Raw genomic sequence first — 25,926 nt, 5'->3', positions numbered from 1 at the left:
ATTATATGCTGGACCATTGCCTATAAAATCAGCTGTCCTCGGTTAAGAGATAATCATATCAACTTGATTAAAAAAGCCAAAAGTAATAATTGAATTGAATAATATATTTACCACATAAAAGAGTACATTGTAATATGTATTAAAACTACAAACAGTGAATTTGAACAATATTTACTATTATTATGTGATTGCTCAAAATGTGTCCCACATATTAATCACCACCGTCAGATATTTATAAAAAAAAGCAATAAAATCAGACAATTAAAGGGTCAACTGCATTCCTGAGGACCCCATTTTCAAACCTTCAGCTCTTCTGCATGCTTCAAGATCACTCAAGCTCGTGTATCTTTGATATTTTCTCTTAAACTTCTTCATATTTTTGGACACTGCTACTGTGACAACCATAACATGTCAACACTGTCATCTTTGTATAAAAAATATTAGATTAGATCATGAAATAAATGTATCATTTTTCACTATCTAGCTTGCTAAGCAATTACAAGTAGATCAGTAATTTTAAATTTTCTTACAGTATGTAACATTAAATACTACAATAATTTTAGGGTCACTTTGACTTATTAATATTTTCTCCACATATTACTATAATAGCAAATTGAACAAAACTATAGACTAACACAGATGAAACTATGAAAGTCAATACTATGACTGAATAAATCCATAATATATCAAAACAGAAACACAACCCGGTGGCCCAAGTTTTTTCAGAGGTTTGTTTTTGGTTCAGACATCCATTGCAGGCATTCTTGGCCATTTTTCCTGAGGCTTTTTTAATATGCATACCGTCATTGGATTTATACTGTATCGCCCGAAATGGAGAAGTATATCGCGATAAAATTTCTGCCCATATCGTCCAGCCATATGATAGAGAAACATTGCATTTTATTATTTTAAAATTTATAGAGGTGGTTCCCAGACAGGGATTAGACTAGTCCTAGACTAAAGTAAATGTAATAGCTGTCCAAACTTAAAACAACTTGCACTGACATATTTTAAAATACATCAATGCCATTTGTTTTGCCTTAAAATGCGCACAAGTAATGTTTTTAGTAAGGTGTGTTTGTTAAAACAATTTATATTTCATAATTAAACTAAGACCTAGTCCTGGTTTAAGCTAATCCCTATCTGGGAAACCACCCCATAAAACATTATTTCTGAATGTTCTGCAAAAATATTGCTGTAGAAAACACAATTCACTTATTAGGTTTAGATGTTGATTATTTGTTTCATTTAAAGTCACCATTATTGTGATCAGTGTTTGTTTTAGTTGGACTCTTGACCCTTGACTTTTTGTTTGCTAGTTATTCCCTGGTTGTGTTAACTTTGTGTATATAAAACACATTTGTTATGGTAATGTAAAGTTAGTGTAATTCTGTAGCAGTTGGTAGATAAGTTGTTGTCTTAAACATTGTGTGAAAATTAAAACATGAAATTGTCATAATGTTTGAAAATGGTAGAATGTAACATTCATCTAACGTTCAGACAACAAAGAAACGTTCTGAGAACATCAAGAAAACTGAACACTTTTTATATTGGCAGCAGAGATGGGCATAAATACATGGAAATGTATTTCAAATACAAATACAAAATACTTTGTCGAAAAATGTATTTAAATACAAATACAGTATTTTGTATTTTGAAAATACACAAAATACATGTGAAATTGGTGATTCAGTGCAAGTATCCCTATTAGGCTGAAATCTATCACTGTCTATTTCTGAATGCCAAAAAGCATTTAGATGTGTGCAACTGCTTAGAAACTTGCTGTCCCCTGCCCTGTAGGAAATGAAAAAACTAGAAAAAAAAACTTGGTAACACTTTACTTGAAGGGTTGTGCATAAGACTGACATGACACCCAATCATAACATGACATGTGTCATGAATATGAAGAAGATTTTATGCACATTTATGACAACTGCCATTAAGTGTCATTTACTCAATTATGTAATTTTTAATGCAAAGATGACATTGTTTGAGATATCTTTTTTATGACAACTTGACACATAAACCAATACAACACAACTTGTTATAAATCATAAACAATAATTATCAAACTTAACAAGCTACCTAGCTTTGTGGGTTACATTAAACTGTGATTTAAATGTCATTAAGTGTTCAATTTGTATCACTGGTAAAAAGTGGTCAGTTATGTTGTCTTGGTTAATGTCAAGTTGTCATGACAAGTTATGATGTATGGGTTAATGTCAAGTTGTCATATCAAAGACATCTCAAACAATGTCATCTTTGCAATAAAAATGACAAAACTGAACAAATGACACTTAATGACAGTTGTCAAAAATGTCCATAAAATCCCCTTCGTGTTCATGACACGTGTCATGTCATGATTATGAATGTGTCATGTCAGCCTTATGAACACCCATTCAAGTAAAGTGATGTTTTATAAAAACATCATAAAAACTTTTTCATGTGTCATCGACCCACAACCTAAACAGTTTATATGTGAAAAAAATTAAACGTATTTACTTCTCACGAGACAAGTGTTTGACAAATTATTCTGCAAACTACTTTCTCTCATCGCTGCTTTTTGATGGTTTTGAGAACAATTACTCACGAGTCTCCCTCTGTCTTTAGGGCCTTTAAGCAACAGCCATTTTGGCGTTGTATTGCACATGCGCGAATTTAACTGCTACTTTGCGACGTTCTACTGTAATGGTCTACTACAGGAGAACAGCTGATTTGCCGTAGTCGCTACAATGTGAGAGATTGTGTAAATAAATGTTATGTTTTATGGCAAATGACTTTGTAATTGCATCAGTTTATGATTGTACCACAAGTCTTTTATATAATATGTGTTAAAAAAAAAATGTAAGCTAATTTTAAAGATTTTTAAGTATTCAATGTTTTCAAGTATTGCTTAAATATAAAAAAATTGCCTTCTCTTGCTTTTTTAAATGACATTTTTTAGTTTCTCAATAAATTAATTAATGCCGCGTTGCGCTGTCCTGTTTACGGTTGCTTAGTGATTTTTACGTTCCTGGCTACGGCGGTGTGACAGCATACTTCCGGTCGCCGTAGCCGATTCATTCCCGATTCATGCCGATTCATTCCCAGTTGTTGCTTAAAGTCCCTATTTACAGAATTATACAACGGAGAGCACATCAAGCATAAAAGTCATTTATTGAGAAACTAAAAAATGTCATTTAAAAAAGCAAGAGAAGGCAATTTTTTTATCTTTTGTAGACAAATTGGTTTTTAGTGGGTATTGTCACGGACATGTAACGCGTCAGGTGAGCTCAGGTGTGTTAGTGGTTCCATCTGCAAGGTCCAATTGTATGCTAAGAACAGTATTAGTTAGATCGGCATCTGCTTGGAATAAATTGGACTTAAGAATAAGGCATATATCCAACATATGTCATTTTAAGAAGACTTTAAAACAGAGGACAATTAATAGTCTTATACCAGTTAATTTGTGACTGTTATAGGTAATGAGATTTTAAATGCTGTATGTGTGATGTGTATGTGGATAAAAGTATACATGTGGTTATGTTATATGTATGTTAAACCTATGTATGTTTTACTTGGTGTATTTTAATTGTGTATATGTTTTAGCACTTTGTGGGCCCCAGGAAGACTAGCAACCACATTGTGGAAGCTAATGGGGACCCAAATAAATAAACAAATAAACAAATAAAAGTCTTGTAGGTTTACTGAGGAGCCTGCAGGTTCAGCAGGTTCAGGCCGTAGAGTAGAGCCATGCGAATTGAAAACGTGTAAACAAGGCTTCAACTGCACAAAGCTAAAAAGAAATCAGCAACTGTGTGCTGCTGATTCTACCACTTGCCGCGTCACGTGTGAAAGGGCCTTTAAAGCAAAACACCACCGTTTTTCAATATTTTACTATGTTCTTACCTCAACTTAGATTAGGGATGGGCAATATAAACGATATGCAATATAAACGATATGAAATTGGCATACGATAGAGATTTTAAATCTATTGCACTATCGCGATAATGCGTGTTGATGACTCAATCTACCCGCGAACTTTAGAGCCACGAGCTGCAGCCGAATAAACATGGATGAAAGCGTCAGCGAAACAGAGGAGCTCGTGAAAAAGACTGATGCAACATCTATTATTTGGATTTAAGGAGTCCAACAAGCAGCAGGAAAACCTTTTTATAAGCAAGGGCTACCACAATGTATAAAACAATCTGGAGGGCTACTTTTTGATATAGTCTACTTAAACTTTTTTGTTTTACTTTTTTATTTTATTTTATTTGACTTGTTTATATGTTTTAGTATTGTTTAAAATGTTAACATACGTAAACCAAGCCAAGCTAATATAAAAAATATGTAATGAATAAATATTACAGTTGAGACTTTTAATGGAATGTGCTTTGGCGGGCACCTCACAGACTCTGTGCGGGCTACCTGGTGCCCGCGGGCACCACGTTGGTGACCCCTGTTGTAGAGCAAGGGGTGTACAATACGGCAATGCTGGTAGATCGCACATAAGTTAACTGCTGCTCCACGCACGAAATTGGCATTATGGTCTAGTAATTGTCAAACATGCAGTATAGTCCTCTCACAATCATTTAAAGTGTTTAGTGTTATAAAAATAATTTACTGTTTTTTTAGCAGATAGATCTTGTCGGCTTTATCATTTTAAAAGTAGATCACCACACAAAAAAGTCTGGACACCCCTGTCGTAGAGTGTGTCAGGCAAAAGTTCCAGCTAAGAGAGGTAACAAGACTAATCTGGCCATAACGGTTTAGTTTTACTTACTTTTTAGCAGTTTTGGCTTTTCTAAGGGTCTATATAACCTGTTCTGAAATATGTCTATTAAAATTATCATATCGCAATACATATCGCTATCGCAAGAGGCTGCAATGTATAATGCAATATGGATTTTAGGCCATATCGCCCATCCCTAACTTAGATGAATGAATACATGCCTATCTTTTTTCAATATGTGCACTTCATCTTTGCACCGCGTGTCATGAATGTGTTAGCATTAAGCCTAGTCCCATTTATTCCTTAGGATCTAAACAGGGAACAATTTATAAGCCACATCCCCATTCAAAGACAGTAGTTACACGAGTAAGTATGGTTGCACAAAGTAAAACGTAATTTTTAAGTGAATAAAAATGAGAACTATATTGTATGGCGGAAGAGCACTTAGTTTGCAGCACTTCAACCTCTGGCGCAGTATACAAGTGTGAATTTGAATTTCCTTTCGCGACACAAATCATATCACACCCAATAATTCAATCGCCCTTGCTTTTTTTCCCACTCCAACATTTCAATTATTGCCCACTAAAAGCTGCACAGATATATTTGCTTACCTGCTCTGGTCTGAACTAGTTGATGCATGAAAACAGCACCCTGACTGGTTGACTGGCTCAAAGTATTTTGAGTATTTTAAAAATACAAAAATACTCATCTTAAATTTAAATACAAATTACATTTCATTTTTTTCAAAGGCTTTAAAATACAAAATACAAAATACTATTTTGTATTTCAAATACGTATTTTAAATACATGTATTTGAAATACTGCCCATCCCTGATTGGCAGAATGTTGGGAACTTTTTTGAGATTGACTGCTGATTTATGTACAACATTAAGAAAATGACTTTTGTTAGAAAAGATTCTTCCCAAGTAAGAGTTCAAAATAAAACCATAAAATAATTAAATTAATTGTATTAAAGCAACACAATTGCACTGTTGCGCTTTTCAACCTCATGTGGGAGCCGTAAGCCAATCTAACATGAAAAACTACATAGTGTTGCTTTAATATGTAAACAGTCATGTGATTGTTGTTAGTTTTACTTACTTGAGTTTTTTGGTTTCTTTAATCACAAGCTGCAGTCTCACAAGAACTTCATCTGCTGTATTTTTATCTCCAATAAATTTATTTAGATCAAGTTCATCCAAATGCTTCTCAGACGTCAACAACACAAAAACTAAAGCTGCCCACTGTGAAGAGGAGAGTTTGGTCTTTCCTACTGATGAAGATTTCACATAATGTTGAATCTCCTGCAGCAGTGAATCATCACCCAGTTCATTCAGACAGTGAATCAGATTGATGGATTTCTCTGTAGACAGATTCTCATTCATCTTCTGTTTAATGTACTTAACAGTTTTCTCTTTCTTGTAGGAGCATCTTCTCATCTGTGTCAGTAGATCCTGTAAGAGAATCTGATTGGACTCCAGTGAAAGACCCAGAAGAAAACGCAGGAAAAGATCCAGATGTCCATTCTTACTCTTTAAAGATTCATTTACAGCTCGCTGATGTAACTCAGACAATGAAGGCTGTTTAAAAGTTATAGAAAACCAAGCTGGTTTAAACACATATCGTTTATTGTTTGTGATGGAGATGTGAGCATAAAGAGCTGCTAGATGTTCCTGGATGCTGAGATGAACAAAGCAGTAAACTTTCCCCTGATACAAACCAAACTCCTCTCTGAAGATCTGAGTACACAATCCTGAGTACACTGATGCTTCTGCTACATCAATGTCACACTCTCTCAGGTCTTCATCATAGAAGATCAGATTGCCTTTCACAAGCTGCTCAAAAGCCAGTTTCCCCAGTTTGAAGATCATGTCTTCATCTTTCTTCTCATAGTCCTTCTGATGTTTGATGTTTGTCTGAATGATCAGGAAGTGTGTGTACATTTGAGTGAGAGTCTTGGGGATCTCTCTTCTCTCTGCTTCACTCAACATTCTCTCTAGAACAGTGACTGAAATCCAGCAGAAGACTGGGATGTGACACATGATGTAGAGACTCCTGGATGACTTCAGGTGTGAGATGATTTGATCAGACAGACTCTCTTCACTAAGGGTGTCACGATTTCGATTTTAAATCGAAATCGATCGAAATTAATTCACAGCTTCGAACTTCGAATTAAAAAATGGGATCGTCGATGCTGCCACACCCCCATTTCACGTCCGGTCGGCTTGCCAAGCGAGGAAAAAACTCTCAGAGATGCCTTTTAAAAACATCTGTCCAGCGGAACGCGATCATATTTTAAACACGAGGGATGCTACAACTTCTTGAAATGCATATCATAAACAGGATTACCAGTGATCTGACTTTGGACAAAGTGCAGCTCTCTGCACGTGCGCGATAGTGAGGGAGGCGCAAAGATGCAGCGGGTTAACTTATATTTTAAACAAAAGGATAGTTTGCCTCAGCTTGCATGAAACGCATAAAACTGAACAAATACATAAGGATTACTACTTTAGTTTATGTTCAGACTTCAGATGCGCGGATGGACTATTATTTCATCCGCAACCGCATAAAAAACTCATCATCCGTCCACCATCCATGCGCACCAACGTTTCTGACCAGTTTTCAAAACTGCACCCGCCCGCCATCAGCTGACTGGGCGATGCAGGCGCTGCTGATGACAGCCGCGAGACTAGAAACCTGGGGCACGTTCAATCTCACACCGGTGCACAACGTTTTGCTACGGTTTCCGGGTTGAACGACATGTTTCCTTGAAACGGTGTGCAACGGAATGCAACAGGTTTTAGAAGCGTTTTCTCTTGTTTGGTGGGTGTGTCAGAAATGTCGGCCAAATCAGCGGCAAGATGTATAAAACCACGCGGTAGTAAAGAGACATCTCGCTCAATGGGTTCAAGTTGGAATGTTGTCTTTCATTCTGGACGGCAAGGTCAGTGACTGTAACATTGAGGGTCTTTTACAGTATTAAACACACATTTATAACGATTTCATCAGGCTTCAGAAACATTTAAAAAAGAACACAAAGAATGGCCTCTCAGCTACCGTAGTTGCAACTCTTGCGTCATCACAACAGGGCGTTCAACACATCACCGTTTCTGTTTAATAAACATTGTGCAACGTTGCGCAACGTTTTGTCAGGGCTGAACGCAGCCCTGTTGAATATCAGCAGTGAACTCCGTCTTCGATCGGCGCACAGGGACAAAAATAAATAAATAAATAGCCTAAATTAAACGCACGAATTACATAGCCTGCACTGGTGTCATCCTGATTTACCACGTTGTAAAACTTATTCCAGGCAACCCTTTTCTGACCTTTTATTTCCTTTGTTTTTAATTCTCATTTTTTGAGTTTGCCACGTTCCTCCTTCGCCAGCGTTGATAAGAGCTGTGTCAAAATGCGTCCTCATTTCTCCGCGCTGTTAATGATAGAACGAATGGATCCTTAACAGCCGAGGATATCCCAAACAATTAAAAGCTTTATTAAATAAAAGTGTGTATTTATTAGAAAACTTTTTCTTGTCACTGTTTTAGTATTATAAGTTATGTTTTGTGTTAATATTATTCTGTTTATGTTGCGTATATTTCTAGGTTGATTATTTGATATGCTGTTGAATAGATTAATCTACATCAATGTGTCATATGTTCTAAAATAAATTAATATTTTTCTGCTTACACATTTATTTTAATAAGTCAGAAATGTCTCCGCTGTTTTCTGCTGACAGGCGCGGTGGGCGCTACTGGGGGCGTGTGCAGCAGGTGACGCAAAATTTGGGTCCTCAGAAAGCTAGACCGTCTCATTTCAGTTCTTTTCTTGAACTTCTGAGGCTGCCACTATGAAAGACAGAGATGTCGCATGCTAAGAAGGACAGAGCTAATAACAAGCAGTCGATCCGGCACCCGCCCGAATTTTATTAAAATATTATTTTTCGTCACGTCATCCGCCCGATCCATTAAGCCAACCGCGCATAGTCCATGTGTGTGCAAGAAGGAATCCTCTCTCTACAAGCTCTCGCGTTAAGTGAAGCCCACAAACCCCTATGCGAGTTGTGCAATGTGCATGTTAATGTTAAAGTATTATAATAATAATAATAAATAATGGCATATAATTTTTGTCTAAATTATATGCCATATAAAAAAATAGGTAAAAATCGAGAATCGGATCGAATCGTGACCTTAGAATCGAAAATGTAATCGAATCGAGGATTTGGAGAATCGTGACACCCCTACTCATCACCGATTCTCTTCCTGAAGTATTCCTCCTTCTGTGGATCAGTGAAGCCTCGTACCTCTGTGACTCGATCAACACACTCAGAGGGGATGAGATCAGCTGCTGCTGGTCTGGAGGTGATCCAGATGAGAGCAGAGGGAAACAGATTCCCCTTGATGAGGTTTGTCAGCATCACGTCCACTGAGGTTGATTCATTTACATCACACAACCTCACACTGCTGTGAAAATCCAGAGACAGACGACACTCATCCAAACCATCAAAGATGAACAACACTTTATATTCATCACTGAAGATTTCCATTTCTTTTGTTTGTGGGAAGAAAAGATGAAGAAGATCTAAAAGACTGAGTGTTTTGTCCTTCATCAAATTGATCTCTCTGAAAGGAAGTGGAAATATGAGGTGGAAGTTCTGATTCTCTTTCTCTTCAGCCCAGTCCAGAATGAACTTCTGTACAGAGACTGTTTTTCCAATGCCAGCGACTCCCTTTGTCAGCACACTTCTGATGTGTTTGTCTTGTTCAGGTAAAGGTTTAAAGATGTCATTACATTTGATTGGTGTCTCCTCTGTTGTTGTTCTTCTGGATTGTGTCTCAATCTGTCTCACCTCATGTTCATTACTGATCTCTCCACTTTTACTCTCTGTGATGTAGAGCTCTGTGTAGATCTCATTCAGTAGTGTTGGGTTTCTCTTATTTGATGTTACCTCATACAAACACTCAAACTTCTTCCTCAGATTTGATCTGAATGTTTTCAGGACTTCAACAGGATTAGAGTCATGACTGTAAATTAAAAGTAATATATTAGATAAGAACACAAGTTTGAGTTAAAAAGTACAGAGCAAAATGTTGTTTTGCATCACAAAACACGGGACATATAAATATGAATGGAAAATGTTTTTTTAAGTATCATGTGGTCAACCTTTTTTAGTCTCTAAAAATAAATTAAAATCCTATTATTTACCTGAAATGAGGACTCATGTTTTCATTGAAGTCTTGTAGTTGATTCCCAAATTGCTCAATCTTCCTCCTCTGACAGTCGGGTTCTGTTATGATTCGTCTGGATTGTAAGAATGAAAATGAAGAATCACTTAAAGGGCGGTTCCCATTATAACTATAACTATAAAAAATATAGTTTTAAAAATTCTTTGATTTAAAGAGAATAGTGGAGTTCACACCACAACTATAACGATAAAGATACAAGTAAAAGTATCGTTGTGATCACTTGCGGAGCGATTCTTTTCTAACCGATGAACGATAAACCAATGACAGCCAATCAAATCTACTTGAATCTAAAGTGAACGCACATTTGAAATGGCACTGTGGGTGTTGAGGATATCTGCTGGTTATAGCCAGTTATAGCAGCATATTTATACATTTCAATGTAAACAATTACAGCAAGTGGAGAGATTTTAATACAAAAACTGTAAATTTTATGTTTCTCTTTGCATGAAAATGTCTGATAATGAAAAATAATTTCTCATCTCTTTGACAAAATACACGATTGTAAAAAAAATGTTAAACTACAATCATAGTTTTCAAAGATATTGTATACCTGTGTGCAGGCTGTGTTTCTTCACTCTTAAAGTATATTGGCTCAGGCATCGACTGATCACTCTTCATAGACACACAACTGAACTCTGAATCTGATCTCTTCTGATGATCTGAACTATAACACACAACAGATTACAGTTAATCCCCTGAACTGATGTACAAAACATGTAGATCTAAATGAGTTCATCAGTAGTATAGATACGCATATTTATAAAATTTATTTGATATTAAAAAGCAAATAATGATCTTTTTATTGGCACTGTTAATACAAAAACTGAGTGCTTGCCTTGCACAGATGTGTCTCTTTGTGTGAATATGTACTGTATAATAATGATAACCAGGGCTTGACATTAACACCCACCAATCTGCCAAGTGAGGGTAGATTTCTGATACCCCACAAGCCACTTTGGCAGGTTGAATTTTTTTTTATTGTAGTATGCAAAATTATAAACAATGCACAATGCGATCCTGGGAAACTACAACTCCCATGAGCACTCCCTGCAGCCAACACAACGTACTGAAACCGTTTGTTGAGGCGTGCACGATCTGTGAATGCACGGGATGCAGTCTGAGCACATACACACTTCAGGAAAGATAAAACAATTGCATGAAGTGATTGAAGAGATTTAAAGTGAGTGCACACTATCTGGACAAGAGTGGAGAAAAATTCATAGCGCATACCTGAATGCACACGTCCCAGTTTTGTCCGAAATCAAAGGAAACCAGCGAGTGGAGAGGTTCGCACCTCATTTTAATGTAGGCTACTTTGTGCAACAATAATGCCCTCTCGACATTTGACAGTAAAAGTCTTAAATCACTTTTAACAGAAACCATGATCAAGCTTATAAAATACAATCTGCATAAACAAGTTGACAGTAAAATTAACAGTATTTACTGCTGTTGTTAATAAATATTTAAAGTGTTGGCGAGGGTTTATGTGTTTATCTTTTCAGTTAATCTTCTACACCGCTGCTCCACTTTTAATATATTCATTCAAAGTTAATCTATTTATGCCTTAATTTCTAGCATGTTTTATGCATCTAAATATATGATCTACTGATATACCTGGTTTATACCAGCTTATAAATGTAGTCTGAATTTAGGTGGTCAGTCTGCATTTGAAAGTCAATCTGCATTTGAAAGTCAATCTGCATTTAATCTAGCTAAACTAAGTAAAATTACTCAAATTACAGTCATTTTTGGGTGCCAAGTTTAATCATATAAAATGTATTTTACCAGCAACAAAATTGTGGCCAGTGGCTAGTAACTTTGGAAAACAATTAGCCACTTTGACTGGTGAGCAAAGAAGTTAATGTCAAGCCCTGAAGATAGCATTTTCTGCCCATAAACATAGACAAGTATAATAGACAAGAAAAATAATCTTTTTTGCAAAAAAGTTAAAATCATGTTTCAGAGTTTTTTTTTATATACCTTCTATCAGGCCGTGTATCTTCACTCTTAAAGTATATTGGCTCAGGCATAGACGCATCACTCTTCATAGACACACAACTGAACTCTGAATCTGATCTCTTCTGATGATCTGAACTATAAACACACAACAGATTCAACAATTAAAATAACATTACAAATATTTTTTGTAGATGCTCATTATAAAAATGAGCCATTATAGTAAATAATACCTATAAAAATAATATTTTCATATAAGTTTATTTAAAAGGTTATTAATAATAATAAAGGTTATTTATTTGATTTGTTTTTTGATAAAGTACCTGCATCCTGGAGATGTTTGTGTTTGATCCATGATGAAGCTGCAGAGGTGAATCTGATCAATCTGATCTCCACAACTGATACTGAATGAAAATAACATTCAGACACAAAATAAAATTAAAATCAGAGTGAATAAACAGACATTATAATTCAGATGAATGAATCCTGAATGTTGAAGAAACAACTGCGTCAACACATTTCCTCACATTAACACAATATTAACACAAATTAAATTAAGAATTATGATAAGAAAACTTTCAATAAATGACACTAATATTAAGATAAGAAACAAATATAAATGAATAAAGATTTATAGAAACTATGAATGATGAAGTAGAAAGTGTCTGATCTCACCTGAACAACAATGTAAAAGACTGAACTTATAGAAACATGAAAGATGTCATTAAAAATCCGAGTTATTCATCAAATATTCATCTTCAAACTCTTCCTGAAATACAAGTGAAAACATTAATATTGTGTTGATTAAAAATTAATGTAATCTTGATTTATGTTTAAAACATAACATAAATGATGATTTTACTTAAACACAAACCTATAAACAGTAAATTCAGAAAACTGAAAATAATGTTGAAGTCTCTTAATGTTTTTAACGACTTTAAATATTGATAGATCAACTTGTTGAGAGTAATTTTAAGATAAGAAATGATTGAATTTAAAAGAGTGAATCTGTCCTTTAAAGAAACTATGAATTAGGAAGTGAAAAGCGTCTCATCTCACCTGAACACACCTGAACACTCGCTGTCATCACAATCTGACTGGATTCACTTTCTCAAAATACTACAACTTTAACATCAACTACACACACAAAAATACATGTAAAGCTGTTTATACAATCACTTTGATCATCGATTTGTTAAGAAATCAACTCTACCTGTTAAAATGGCGGAAGATAAACACAAAACAATTTACTTTCGCTTGTCATCTGTGACGTCACTATTGTATGAGGAAGTGTTTGAGGTGTTTCTCCCTCTGCTGACAGTAAACAAACATTAAACATCTGATTACAAATAATTTAACAGATTTCATTTATAAACGAGATATATTCATTAATGTGAGTCAATATGTTTACATTCACTGCATGAAACAAAGAGCACATCAGCATTAACAAGAATTAAACTCAAATCAAAATTACTCCTCTTTTGTTTAACTAATGTAAGCGTAATAAAGTCATATGAGTTTAATATAATGTAGACTAAGTGATGTTTTATTATTTGTGTGAACTACATTTACATTCATGTATTTATCATAGTGTGAACTTTATCAAGTGTTTGATTTAATAAACACAGCGAGGTCTTAAAAAACACACACTTTTAGTTTAAAAGATTAATTGTAGATAAAATATAATTGTGCGAACATAAACATTTTATTGAATAAAAAGACAAAATATCAAGATAATTATCAGTCATTATACATTAAAAGATGTAAAGAAAACTCCGCCTCCACTGCCACCTACAGGACATTTGTGTTATTACAGTTATTCTGCAGTGTGTCATAGACAATAGAAACATTATTATTATTTTCTCCACTGAAATCTAAAGTGTGTGTTGAATGTGCAGATGAATGAAATGTATAAGATAACTGATGGTGCTGTTCTCAGATCAGATGCAGGGACAATGAGAAACATCAGCACCAGCACATCCGGCCTGTATCAGTGCACTGCGTCAAACATCATAGGAAAGAGCACCTGTGTCCTTAACCTGCAGGTTGTAGCACGTAAGTGTGTAAGGAGAGACATTACAGACACAAAGACTGTCACATGATCAGATATGAGGTCTGATCACAGCTCTGTCTCGTATCACAGCTCAGACACAGAGTGTGGGTCTGATCACCGGCCGGCACCATCAACACAAGCGTTCTGGCTGTGATCATCTGATGTCTGCTGGTCACACGTGGATTATACAGGACCCTTGGGAAATCATAAAAAATGGACAATAAATGTCCATAAAACAGCTTTTAAGTCAACTGTGCCATTACTTTTAATCCCTTTAAAAAGGAGGAGCTACATATTAAACAGCTGTAATTCCTAAATCCTTCAGCCAGTTTGGTTGTGAATCCTCTCTAAATACAGGTAAGAGTCTGCACTTTAAGACAATATTCATTATATGACTGGAACTGGAAAACATTTTTGTGAACAGCTAAAGTAACAGAAAATGTGCATCTGTCCCAATATTTATGGACCTAGAAATTAACTTTACAATGTGATAAAAAGATCATTGAGTGTGAGATTGCAGAAATTCACAAGGTTACTGTTAACAGAGTAACTTACACAGACAACACACAATACTGTTTCACATCAACCAGTTTCTCTTTTTGACTGGCGTACTTTATTTAAACACAAACATCTGCATTCACATGACTCATTCTCAGGACTTATTTTCTGCTTTATACTTGTGATTGTAGTGGGATTGCCCCTTTAACAATAGTTGGCGTAGCCCTTTAAAAAAGAGCGGACAGATTGCACCAGGTGCGTGGTTGCGTACGTCAGGTAATCACGTAGCTATATAGGCACAGGCAGTGGTGTAGTCTACGTGATACGCAGGTATACGCCGTATACCAGGTCCGTAGCCAGCCTATTGAAAGGGGGGGTTCTTTTTTTCAAAAAGTGGACCTTTTTTGCAGTTTTTCTCCTGCTTTTGTATTTAATTATGAGCAGGGCCATTCGCAGGATTTTATAAATACCAAGGTCCATATATGTATTTTTCTAGGGCATGCCCCCAGGAAAAAAAATTATTTCTCTTTATTATTTCAAATTATTTCAAATTCTCTTTCAATTATTTCAAAAAAACATCAGAAAACCAAAGAATCAAATAACTATAGATTTCAAACCATGTCAGTATGCAGAAGATTTGTGTTGGTCATTATAGGAATGCATTGTAATAATTATTTTGCCATCCTGGGCACAATGGGCTGTCAGTAAAGTAAACATATAGGATCATTTTAGTGAATTAACTAAAGGCCATCAATAATTAGTTTATTAAATTAATTCAAAATATGCACACACTTATTATACACTTAATATGCTTAAATACAACATCAGTAATGCAGGGAACTAGAACTGTATAAATAGGTTGGCAGAGGGTACTTTAGGGGGTCCATATCCCATGAAAGAAAACTGTAATTATAAAAAAGCATAAATTAATCTATGGATACTTCACATTACCCCACATTAGATAAATATTCTTCTTGCCCTGCATGCATTAAACTAACTGTGTAAGATGTAAACATAATGCAAGTGTTAATTTTAAACTTCTCACATCTGATTTAATGTCTGGTAGTGAAGCAAAAGGCTTCTTGTTAACTGCAGTAACTTTAGTAAAAGTTGTTCAGAAAATCAAAATTCCACGATAAACCTTAAACTTACTTTTAATAGCAGAGCTTAACACTATAGGTTACAGTCAGGACCAGTCAGTGACTTTCTCTTCTTTTGTTGTTTAATTAACTTTAATGACTTCAACAGGTACTGGTTCCCAGATAGCAAAAAATATCCGCAGGACTTCTTTTTGCCGCCAGCCCTAAGCTGTCGGCTATAGGTGCGTCCCGCTGGCGGGGATGAAACGTTTGCCGCCGAATACGTCACTCCCCTCTCTTGCGATTTGCCGCCGGCATGCAGCCGGCGCCCCGACTGCTTAATTTTCTCTGGCGGTTGCCTCCGTCTAATAGACCGCGGCAGGCTGGCGGCAAGCCGCTCTGAAATCTTCTCAAAATCAACATTGGCCATTGGAGTTAAAGTACTGACAGCATTTTAACTTTCACATTTGAGCGGTTATAAAATCATAATAGCCTATATATGTGAATTATATCAAATAGGATAGTTGTTTTGCTCCAAAGCAAATATATGTAAGTTATGTTTATACGAATGTGTTTTAAGTTAGTTTCCTTTTTTACACCCTGAGTTCAAGCATGTTTCACATGCATCTAAAGCCAGTAGGGTTTATAACAGATTCTTGAAGTTTTAGGAAATTACATTTAAATTACTTTTAAACTCTGAAGCGATTATACAGTAATATATGTGAAATATATCGAATTATTTTATCACTTAGGTGAACATTTGTACATGTCTTTGATTTATGCACTTGACTGGAAATTTCCTTTATGTCTTTCATTATTTTCCAACATCGATTTAATTTTTTTTACCTTTTACATGTACAAGGATTATTTTGCGATTGCGACCTGTACAAATTAATTGAGACAAAAAAGAAAGTGTTAAAGCACAAACAGTGAAGTACCGCCACCGGTCGACAGGGGCAGCACTTAAAAAAGACGGAAGAATTGTAAACCGGAAGATAACGTGTCCTCCCAGAGAGCACTCGGCGTCACACATTTCAGTGTTTGAAGAGAGGATCAAGATACAGATTTAAGACAAAAGTCATCAATTACGATCGTTTAAGTAAGTACATGTTTCATTTTTTGTGTAACGCAATTATGTTAATGTATAGAAGTTGTTTAAATTACTTCGTTTGTCTGAACAAGTATGCTCCCCTAGCTAAAGTGGCTAGCAAGTGTAAGCGAACACATGCTGTTTTGCCTTTGTTATAGTACACACGGAGGTTAAGCAAAGTTCTAGTTCTTTTATTTTTTATTTAAAAGTTGTTAGTGAGACTATGTTTGCTCTATGCTGCTTATCCAGTAACTGAAGTAGTATTAACAATGTAGTTTTATTCATATTTTCTTGCAGATAGCTTGCCCAGAGCACAGCATCTCGTGCACAGCATGAAGTTTTCAGCTATCAAGGTATATTAGGCCTGTGTCTTAGTGTGCAGTGTTTTAACAATATTTAAAATAGTGCTTTTAGTTGTTGTTTTTTTAATATAATGTAGATTTCTAGAGGCTCCAGAATGAAAACCAAGCCCTGCACTGCAAAAAATGAAAGTCTTGCTTGGTTTTCTTTTGTCTTGTTTTCTAGTGTTGGTATCTGAAAATTCTTAAATTGAGACGCTGACTTTGTGGGCAGGTGGCTTAAGATATTGAGTTTTGTTTATTGAAATAAATGATGAAAATCGGGAGTTTTTTGTTACTTGAAACAAGTAAAAGGATTGCCTGTGCAGTAAGTAAGTTAAAAACTGGAATTTAGTTTATTTTTCTTACTGGATTGGCAGATATTTTGACTTGTTTTAAGTAAAAAGAAAGACTCTTGATTTTTATCATTTGTTTCAATAGCAGGACTTGATATCTTGGGCCACTTGCTTGCCGAGTCAATGTGTCTCGGTTTGAGAATTTTTAGATATTTATATTGGAAAACAAGACAAAAAAACTAGGTAAGACAATCATTTTTTGCAGTGTGAGGGAGAAGAACCAAGCCTTGAGGGAACGTAGTGAACGAGCAGGTAAGAACATGCATTCTTTCTTAAATTTTACTTTTTTTGTTTGTGATGTAGGTCCAAAATTCATTTTGTAGCTTCGGATGACAGCGGCTTACTTTTAATGTTGCTTGACAACACTTTGAGGCAGGATAAAATGCTCCAGGAACAATTTGTAAGTGTGCTAATTTTGCCGTAGGGTAATCTAAAAGTAAAATTAAGTTTGTACACTGCATATACAGTCTGAATCCACAGCCTGTCTTACATTTATGTATGAGAAAATTCTGAGAAATGTAATTTGTAACACTTTTTTTGAATTTTCAGCTTTAGAGTATCTTCTCTAATCACCTTTCAATTAATACAACCTGGACTGGTGTAGGGAATCAAGCATGTTTTAGAGACCTGTTTCTGAAGACCATTGTTCAAAGTAAGTTAGATTTTTATATTTAAGTAGATGTGTATGGCCTTATGTTATTCAAATGGAATGACAGTTCTGTATTTTCTACAGGAGCCATCCGAAAGAACCAGGCAACCCAGGATGCCCCTGATGGGGCTGTCCAGGTTAATGTTACGCGTAACCTGAAAGGAGCATCTGACCGTGAAGGCGGATAAAGGCGGCACACAGCTGAGAGGGACCCACAGCTGACCCCTTAAACCGAGGCTGACTACTGACACCCCAGCATCACTGACAACTGGAACCCTTTCTTTATCCTGCAGTCAGTAACATCAAGAAGCCTGAAGTGTGACAGTACACTCAACCAATCCACACTTCACTGTGAAAATTACTTTTCTTTTTTTCCAAATTCCCTGGGACCCTGCCTTGATGGCAGCTCCTCGGAAAGATATGGAATGGCGAGAAGGTTTGTCCTTTATACAGGTGCACGAGATAAAGTACTGATCATAAGCGCCTCATGCTTATACATTACATTCATGTGGATCTTTTTTAATGTCTTTAGTGTCTTTTACTGGTTTTTTTTTAGTCATGTGGATTTGTTTTTTTTAATCATTCTGTTTATGTTGATGTGTGTTGTGTTATAAGCTACTGGGACCTTGAATTTCCCATTGAGGATCAATAAAGTATCTGTTCATTTTTCATTCACAAGAGACAGATCATATTGCAGCAAAGTAAAAATATTGTGTCCCAGGTCAGCAATGCCATTATAATAGTCTATTCTAGTCCAGAGCTTTACTCTAAATGATTAACACTTATCCTATTGTTAGAAATGACTATTATTTGGTATGCTGGCCATTCTTTGGTACCAAATATCCTCATTACTTAATATAATGTTTACTGGTAGCCTAATTATTTTCATCTTAGAACTGACCTCTAAATTATTAACAATTGTTGTAAATGTTCTAATTTGCTTGTAATGTTTTTTTTTAAACTAGAATTTATTTGAAAACCTGTATGTTCTTTAGTACTTTTTTAATTTTCAGTTATTTATATTTTAGTGCTCTTACACATCTTAGTTCAATGACTGTTAATGTACTTTGAAATGTGGAATAAAAACTCCAAATGAGAATTTGTCTGATTTGATCAATCATTATTTTTGATAAACTGCATACTAGAAATAGCCTATATAAATATTATATATATACAATAAGCGGCGGCAAATCGCTCGAAAATAGCGTTTGCCTCCGACGGGCCGCGAAAGAGCCGCCTTCAATATAAAGGCGGCCGAACGGCGGTTGGCCGGTGGGCCAGCCGCGGATTGAAGGCGGTAGACAGCCGGCTGCCGCTTTTAAAAAGCGGCTGCCGCCGGCGGACCGCCGTCAGACGTGTTTGCGATTACGCCTTTATGACGCTTCTACTGTCGCCAGAGCACCGCCGGTGGTCCGCCGACTCATTGCTATCTTTTGCTATCTGGGTTATTGGGCTTTAAGACCGAATGCAATAAAATGTTTAAGCCAAAAGATGAATATGGGCTCATTTAAACTCCGTGCACGCGCATTAGGTGGATGAAGCGTTGTACCGCGCACGTGATGCGTCGCGTTTTCAAGTTCAAACTTCACAGCAGTTCAGTACAACACAGTGAATCTAATCATACAGTAAAAAAGATATCTTATCGAATTAAAGAGTGGCGTTGAATTTTGTTAATAAACACGCGCTGAATAATGGGAAGTGAATTACTGGAGGGAGTTAAAGCAACGCATTAAATTTGGACACCCATATGTGCTCAGCTGCAGTATTGTTTCTTGTCTTGTCACCTTGACAATCACTGCGTTTCATATTTCACATCATTAAACGGCTGTATAATAGTCAGCGTTTGATTACTTACATCTTTCTTGCACTTCCACTAACTGCGCATCTGACCCCTGTGTTGCACCTCTGTCTGCCTGGTCTGATTTTATTGGTCATCTCGGAATAATTTTGACTTTATCTTAACGGGGTGCAGCTCAGACCTGTTGGCTTGTGACACCACACTACCGCGAGATCTATTTAAAAGCATACTGAGTCATTTGCTCTTGAATCGGTCTCGCGGTGCTAAGACGTCACATGCCGATCGGACTGCGCAGCGCAGCCAGAAGTCAAACGAGCGCTGAGCGTTGAGTCAAATAAAACGAGCATCAGAAAATGACAGAAATCATGCGTCCAGCTTCAATAATCATATTAATTTGAAACAGGAACCCAGAATATTTGTCACAAGCATTGAATAAAACAATGATGACAATAATCAAGCGAAAAAACGACTTAAATTCTGGACCTTTTGGCAGTGAGGGGGGGTTCGTTCGAACCACCCGAACCCACCTGCCTACGGGCTTGTATACCCACTAGAAATTGTCAAGGATTTCCGTATACCCACTAAAAATAGCTTGAGGATGCGTAACAGCATGGTTTTCTGACATTTCAAACTTTTATAATTCAGATGTAAAGCACTGACCAGTAGCATGCTACACTTGCTATTTTAGCGGGTTGAACTGCATATATATATTAGGCTATATATTTGGTGTGTTTGAATTCCTGCCGAACTGCGCGATCCGATTCGCGTATGAAATCAAATTACCATAGCGGCGCGAAAGTGACTGGGGAGCAGACTGGTGTGGCACCAGAAGAACCCACATGCGAGTGACAGCAAAGTACCTCGAGAGCGATTGCATTTATCACATGGAGAAATCTGCTTTGAATCGCTCTCGCGGTACTTTGACATCACCAAAGGGTCTGCTTAGCGCCAAATGAAGTCGAACCTGCAGTGTAGCTGCTCACGCGACACTGTAAACAAACAATCCATGTGAAGTGAACGAGCTGCTGCAATATAAAATCCGGAGAGTTAACAACGCACATGTGAGTAAACAACATTTAAAACATCAGTCCAGTTTATTAGTTTATCTGGAGGTAAGAATCCAAATGCAATAAAATAAGCCCGTAATTATATCCTGATGGTTTTAGCTTTCAGCATGTTTGCTTGTGGTTCATAGTGTTAAACTTTCCTTCTCTGTGTTAATTTATATATCTACGTTCAAGATGTATATAATCTTAAACTTCTGTGAGGAAAATCATGTCTGCGTTGATGTTCAGTTCAGACTTCAAATTAAAGATAATTTTCTTCACTTTGGTTTGGGTGTCTAATATTAGGCTACATGATGGTCTTGTAATAATAATTAAGTAAAAGCCTATTTTCATTTTTAGACACTGCTTGTATTATATGCATAAAATAAGCTTATATTTCAATGACTATGCAAATTAGAGTAAATTCATGGTCATCTTAAATGTGTATTAATTAAAAACATTTACACCATTAAATTACACATGGTAATGTTATCAATAGTTGTCATATAATAGCTATTGAAAGAGTGGATATTTTTTTCTCCTTCAATGCATGTGTTAGCCACGGATTGAAGATTGTAAACAGTTTATTTAATTTTAATTAACAGTTGAGTAACTTTTGGCCCTGAGTTAGATGTTGATTAACACTAAACCAGTCTAAAAATCCATCCAGTTTCCCCAGCTGTAAACCCATTGACTGTTAAAGTCTTTTTTTCTTATAATAAACTGGCATGTTGATAACACATTCAGTTTATGTGTTTATGAGTACACTTTCAGAATGCTCTCGATTACGTGAAGATCCATACTGGGACGAGTGAGCATAAGGGTGAGAGGGAAAAATCACAGTATACTCACTACAGAAATCTAGACTACACCACTGCAGTGGCGGCTCCAGAGATTTTCTGATGCAGGTGCTATGGGGATGCTCAGCACTTAAGAGAAGGTGCTTTACATTTTGGGGCGTTTCATTAAGGAGGTCGCATCGTTTCATTAAGGAGGTCGCATACACGCGTACACGCCCGCATTAACTAGCCTATACTTGTTCCACGACTATGTAAAAGTATTTAACACAAGGGCTATAGAAACAACATACATAAGCTTGTAAACCTCTGAAAATATTTCACAGATCTGTCACAGTCTAGCCCTGAATACAACGGAGCAGCAAACGCAGCAACAGACACTGTGCACACTTCGGCTCAGATCACGAAATCACACAGCCAGTTACCGACACTAGTGATGAATCAGCATTGTTTCTATTGTTGGAGCATCATAGGGTGACCATACGTGTCATTCTTACCGGACCCGGACGCGTCCTATCCAGGATTTCGGGTGCATCTTCTGGAAGTCGTATTTGTCTGCCGCATACGTCATACATAGAGGATTATTATTATTATTACAGAAAAGCAACCGTTACATTTTAAGGTAAGAATTAAACTACGATTGTATATCTTATGTTTTTAACTGAATGGCGTATGCGGTCGACAAGTGCGACTTCCGAAGGACGCACCGAAAACAGGACGCGTCCGGGAGGTGTGACACGTATGGGCACCCTATAGATGTAACAATGCATAGCCAAGATTTATTCTTTAAACACCAAATTAATTCAATTTGTAATAGCCAACAGAGGGGAAAATCAAGCACTTATCATAGACGTCTTCACAACAAAACAGCATCATCACTGATGTTGACGCAGTCAAGGGTCCTCATTCTCTCCGTATTTATAGCCAAAAGTGCCAGATTACTGGTCCTAGTGTGTCCACTGCTGTTCCTCGGGTAGTTTTTGGTGTATCCATTTTGGTGTATTTTACTCGGCTAAATTTCTAAACTCGCTTTCAAAAACAAACTGCCGTGCGTTAAGGTCAAAAGTTCACCGAGCGCTGCAGCCATTGGCCAAAGAAGATCACATGTTTGGGCGTCATGATATTTTAGCGAAATATATGTTTTTAAATTATTATTTAACTCCCTTTTTTAACAATATGAAAACTCTATTCAAACATGACATTAAAATATAAATATAAAAAATTACAGACATTTCTTGGGGGTGCTGGGCGGGTGCTATGGATATTATAGCCGGAGCTACAGCACCACCTAGCTCCTCCCTGGCGCCGCCACTGCACCACTGGGCACAGGTGAGTTCGCTTTCTTCGTGCCATTGTACTGATGTGACCTGTTGCTGTAGGTCTTGTATCTCCTTCACTCCTCGGTACGTAAAGGTAGGTTTGGTTAAATTGGAGGGTATCGATGGGAGGGAATTATAAAATTAGAATACGGGTGTTCGTGGGGAAGTTTATTTAATTCACAGGTGTGATTAATGTGCTTGCTTGGTGTTATTTTAGATAAGTCGGGTATATCCAGGCATCCGTTGTGAGTATGTGAGTGTTATACACGCAAAAGGTAATTTTATTTTTCCCTACCCTTCTAGTGTGATTATAAATAGGGTGGAGTGGGGAGGAAGAAGAAAAGCAAACGAATGTATGTCTAATGTTTTTCAGAGTGCCAGTTTATGCTTTGCTGCGGTTAAATCAGTGTTCCCGATTGAGACGCGGTTTGCAGTGAACACTCGTGGTTGTATCAAGCGCTCGCAAGTGCATCTAACATTGTTAATGCCTGTACGAGGCACATGTTGGAGCCGCTCTAAACCCGTAACTTGATTTCGGGATTTCATGGTGTTCGCCACCTCGCTGGCGCAATTTTATGGATGGTTTATTAACTGATTTAGGGCCTTTTTACACCTGGTCACTTCATGTGTTTTCTCTGATGGGATAGCTATCTGATTTGTTAAAACTGTTCCATTTACATTTGGCCACATAAATGTGTCTTGGCAAAACTAATATGAATCCGATCTTTTACCCCCGCCCAAAATGCAAATACACTATTTATTACTCCGCCTAAAAAACTTAAGATGACGTTTATGCAACAATATGCAGCACTTACTGTATGTTGGGCAGTGGATGCGCGTCTCTCCTTGTTTGGCATGAGCTGAAGCACGCAGTACAGCGCAGGAGAGTGACAGCGCGAAGATTTAATGCAGGTCCATGACGGGAAAAGCATTCACAAAACTCTCTCTTAAAGTTATATTTCTTTGTTTATTATCATTTGAGTTTGTCATTAGACTCTTTTATTGATTCTAAGAAGCTTTTTTACCCGCTGTCATCACTCCAATAAAGCAATAGGCGTGTCATCTTTGTTTGTTTGGCGCTCTTCCAGCTTACTTGCGAGTGACGTGTTTACGTTTGGGAGGAGTAAAGCGCGACGTATGTGGTTTCAACAACCAGATGCATTTACACTTCTCTGAAATGCGTCCCAGACCACCTCCTGAAGTGGTTTGAGCGATCGGATTTAAATCCGTCTCGAAATCGTTTCAGAGGGCATTTACACCTGGTCTTTTTACGATCAGATAGCTATCCGATCACAGAAAACGCATTAAGTGACCAGGTGTAAAAAGCCCCTTAGCCTAGTTATTTAGAAATCTGGGGTTATTGTATTTGGGTTGCTTCCTGCATATTGACACCGCTCACTTACGGAGCAGATTAATAGTGACGCAATCCTTTTGATTTTAATTTATTTGCCGATTGTATTTTGTTGTGTGTTTAACGGAAATTGTGTGTTTGTTTGTTTCTTTATCTTATTTTTGGTTTTGTTGAAATTATCAGCTATTAGCATTTAGATTTGTTTATTAATTGATTTAGTTATTTCGGTTATTTTGGGGTTTGTTATTTCTTTTTGTCTTCTCTTGTATGGATTCTGCTAATTTACGGAGCAGATCAAGTGTAATCTTTTTGACCTGTTTATTTGCTCATTGTATTTGTTCTGTGTGTACAAGTAAGTTAACGTGAGTGTTTTTTCTTTTTCTGTCATTATCCGGTATTATTTAGATCTGTCTATTTATTGATTTATTTTGGTTATTTTGGAATTTGGGGTTTGTGATATTTCTTTTGTCTTTTTTTGTATTAATGCTGCTCATTTACGGAGCAGATTAATTGTGGTATAATCTTTTGGTTTGTGTTTATTCGTTGGTTGTACGTGTGTGTTGTGTGTAAGTGAGTTGTATTGAAATTTTGTCTTTAGTTGCTTTATTATTTTCATTATTAGTATAAGTATAATAGTTTTACTAGGTTTTGTTTTTATGAATTGATTTAGTATTTTGATTATTTTGTTATTCGAGTTATTATTATTTCTTTGATCTGCTTTACGTTAAAACTGCTCAAGAATGTAGTGTAGTTATTGTGTTTTTTTTTTTTTTTGTCTTTGGCTTATATGGTTTGTGTTGGGTGGATTTACATAATTGTGTTCTTTATTTGGTTTGAAGGGTTTGTGTTTATTATTTGAGCAGTAAATTGGTTATTGCAATCAGAGAAAATAAACTAACTTTGTAGCGGCCTTCCAAAGGTTCTTAACACTCTAAATTAAGGCCGTGGATCGAGTGAACAGGTGGTTCCTCTGTACGCACTTCCAACACTCTCTTTATGCAAAAATATATCCATTTATTCAAAGGTTGAACAGGCTTGACATTTCCAATAATATTACAACTTAAATGCTACATAAGTGAGAGAAGTGGTCAAAAGATTGTTTTAACCACCTTCACATGACCCCACATTTGTGTTGCCTGTTTCCTAACTCAAAACAAAAAACAACTCCCTAGGCCTTTCCCAGTTGCACCTGTATTCCATATTACCATAAAACTAAGAGTAAACAGGCACACTTACCATAAAACTAAAAGAGTAAACAGGCACACACATTTAAACCCATACCAAAACACATACATTCAAAACCATTAAATAATAACTATAGAAAAACTTAAGTGCTATTACTCAGAGCATGATTATGCAAATGAAGGTCAAAAATAACAAAATGGCTACGACATTCCGGCCCCTAATTCTTGTACTACAAGCAATTATAACATAAAACATAAGTAGCCATTACAATGCACTATGCAGTATTAAACAAATGCAAGATACAATGCACACTATTAATTAAATGCAATAGAATATATACTGCATGTTAGTAGTCAATTTCATTTACTTAGACAATTTTTCAAATTCACTAATAAATTCAGTAAGCAAAACACATAAATTACATTAGTTTTTTTTTTTTGAAAAATTGTCACAAAAA

At 36.4% G+C, this 25,926-nt stretch overlaps 2 protein-coding genes and 2 long non-coding RNA genes across 4 annotated transcripts in view; 2 read left to right on the top strand and 2 right to left on the bottom strand.

Moving 5' to 3' along the window:
- The window catches only part of LOC129437205 (protein NLRC3-like), a 578,808-nt gene that overhangs the window by 445,438 nt on the left and 107,444 nt on the right, over positions 1-25,926 (bottom strand). The gene's annotated exons all lie outside the window — the stretch shown is intronic.
- On the bottom strand, positions 5,809-10,629 carry LOC141361556 (NLR family CARD domain-containing protein 3-like). The gene is made up of 4 exons (XM_073863041.1): positions 10,505-10,629; positions 9,914-10,009; positions 8,953-9,732; positions 5,809-6,442 (listed from the first exon to the last, which is right to left on the bottom strand). The coding sequence occupies exons 1-4, from the start codon at positions 10,570-10,572 to the stop codon at positions 5,809-5,811; spliced, it is 1,578 nt and encodes a 525-aa protein (XP_073719142.1). The 5' UTR covers positions 10,573-10,629.
- LOC129432839 (uncharacterized) lies at positions 16,092-17,276 on the top strand. The gene is made up of 3 exons (XR_008640303.2): positions 16,092-16,639; positions 16,928-16,983; positions 17,070-17,276. It is a non-coding gene; the product is annotated as an uncharacterized lncRNA (long non-coding RNA).
- LOC141361469 (uncharacterized) lies at positions 17,365-19,078 on the top strand. Its single transcript, XR_012367571.1, has 4 exons — positions 17,365-17,576; positions 17,648-17,724; positions 17,874-17,976; positions 18,058-19,078. It is a non-coding gene; the product is annotated as an uncharacterized lncRNA (long non-coding RNA).

The sequence above is a fragment of the Misgurnus anguillicaudatus genome, chromosome 24 (assembly GCF_027580225.2).
Source record: "Misgurnus anguillicaudatus chromosome 24, ASM2758022v2, whole genome shotgun sequence".
Lineage (NCBI taxonomy): Eukaryota > Metazoa > Chordata > Actinopteri > Cypriniformes > Cobitidae > Misgurnus > Misgurnus anguillicaudatus.
The sequence above is the reverse complement of the archived record's forward strand: the minus strand, read 5'-3'. Positions and strand labels throughout refer to the sequence as shown.

Coding starts and splice junctions, on each gene's coding strand:
- LOC141361556 (XM_073863041.1), bottom strand. CDS start 10,572: ATGAAGAGTGATCAGTCGATGCCTGAGCCAATATACTTTAAGAGTGAA. Junction 9,733..9,913: donor AACATGAGTCCTCATTTCAG/GTAAATAATAGG, acceptor TTTAATTTACAG/TCATGACTCTAATCCTGTTG. Junction 6,443..8,952: donor AGGAAGAGAATCGGTGATGA/GTAGGGGTGTCA, acceptor TCAGATCTTCAG/AGAGGAGTTTGGTTTGTATC.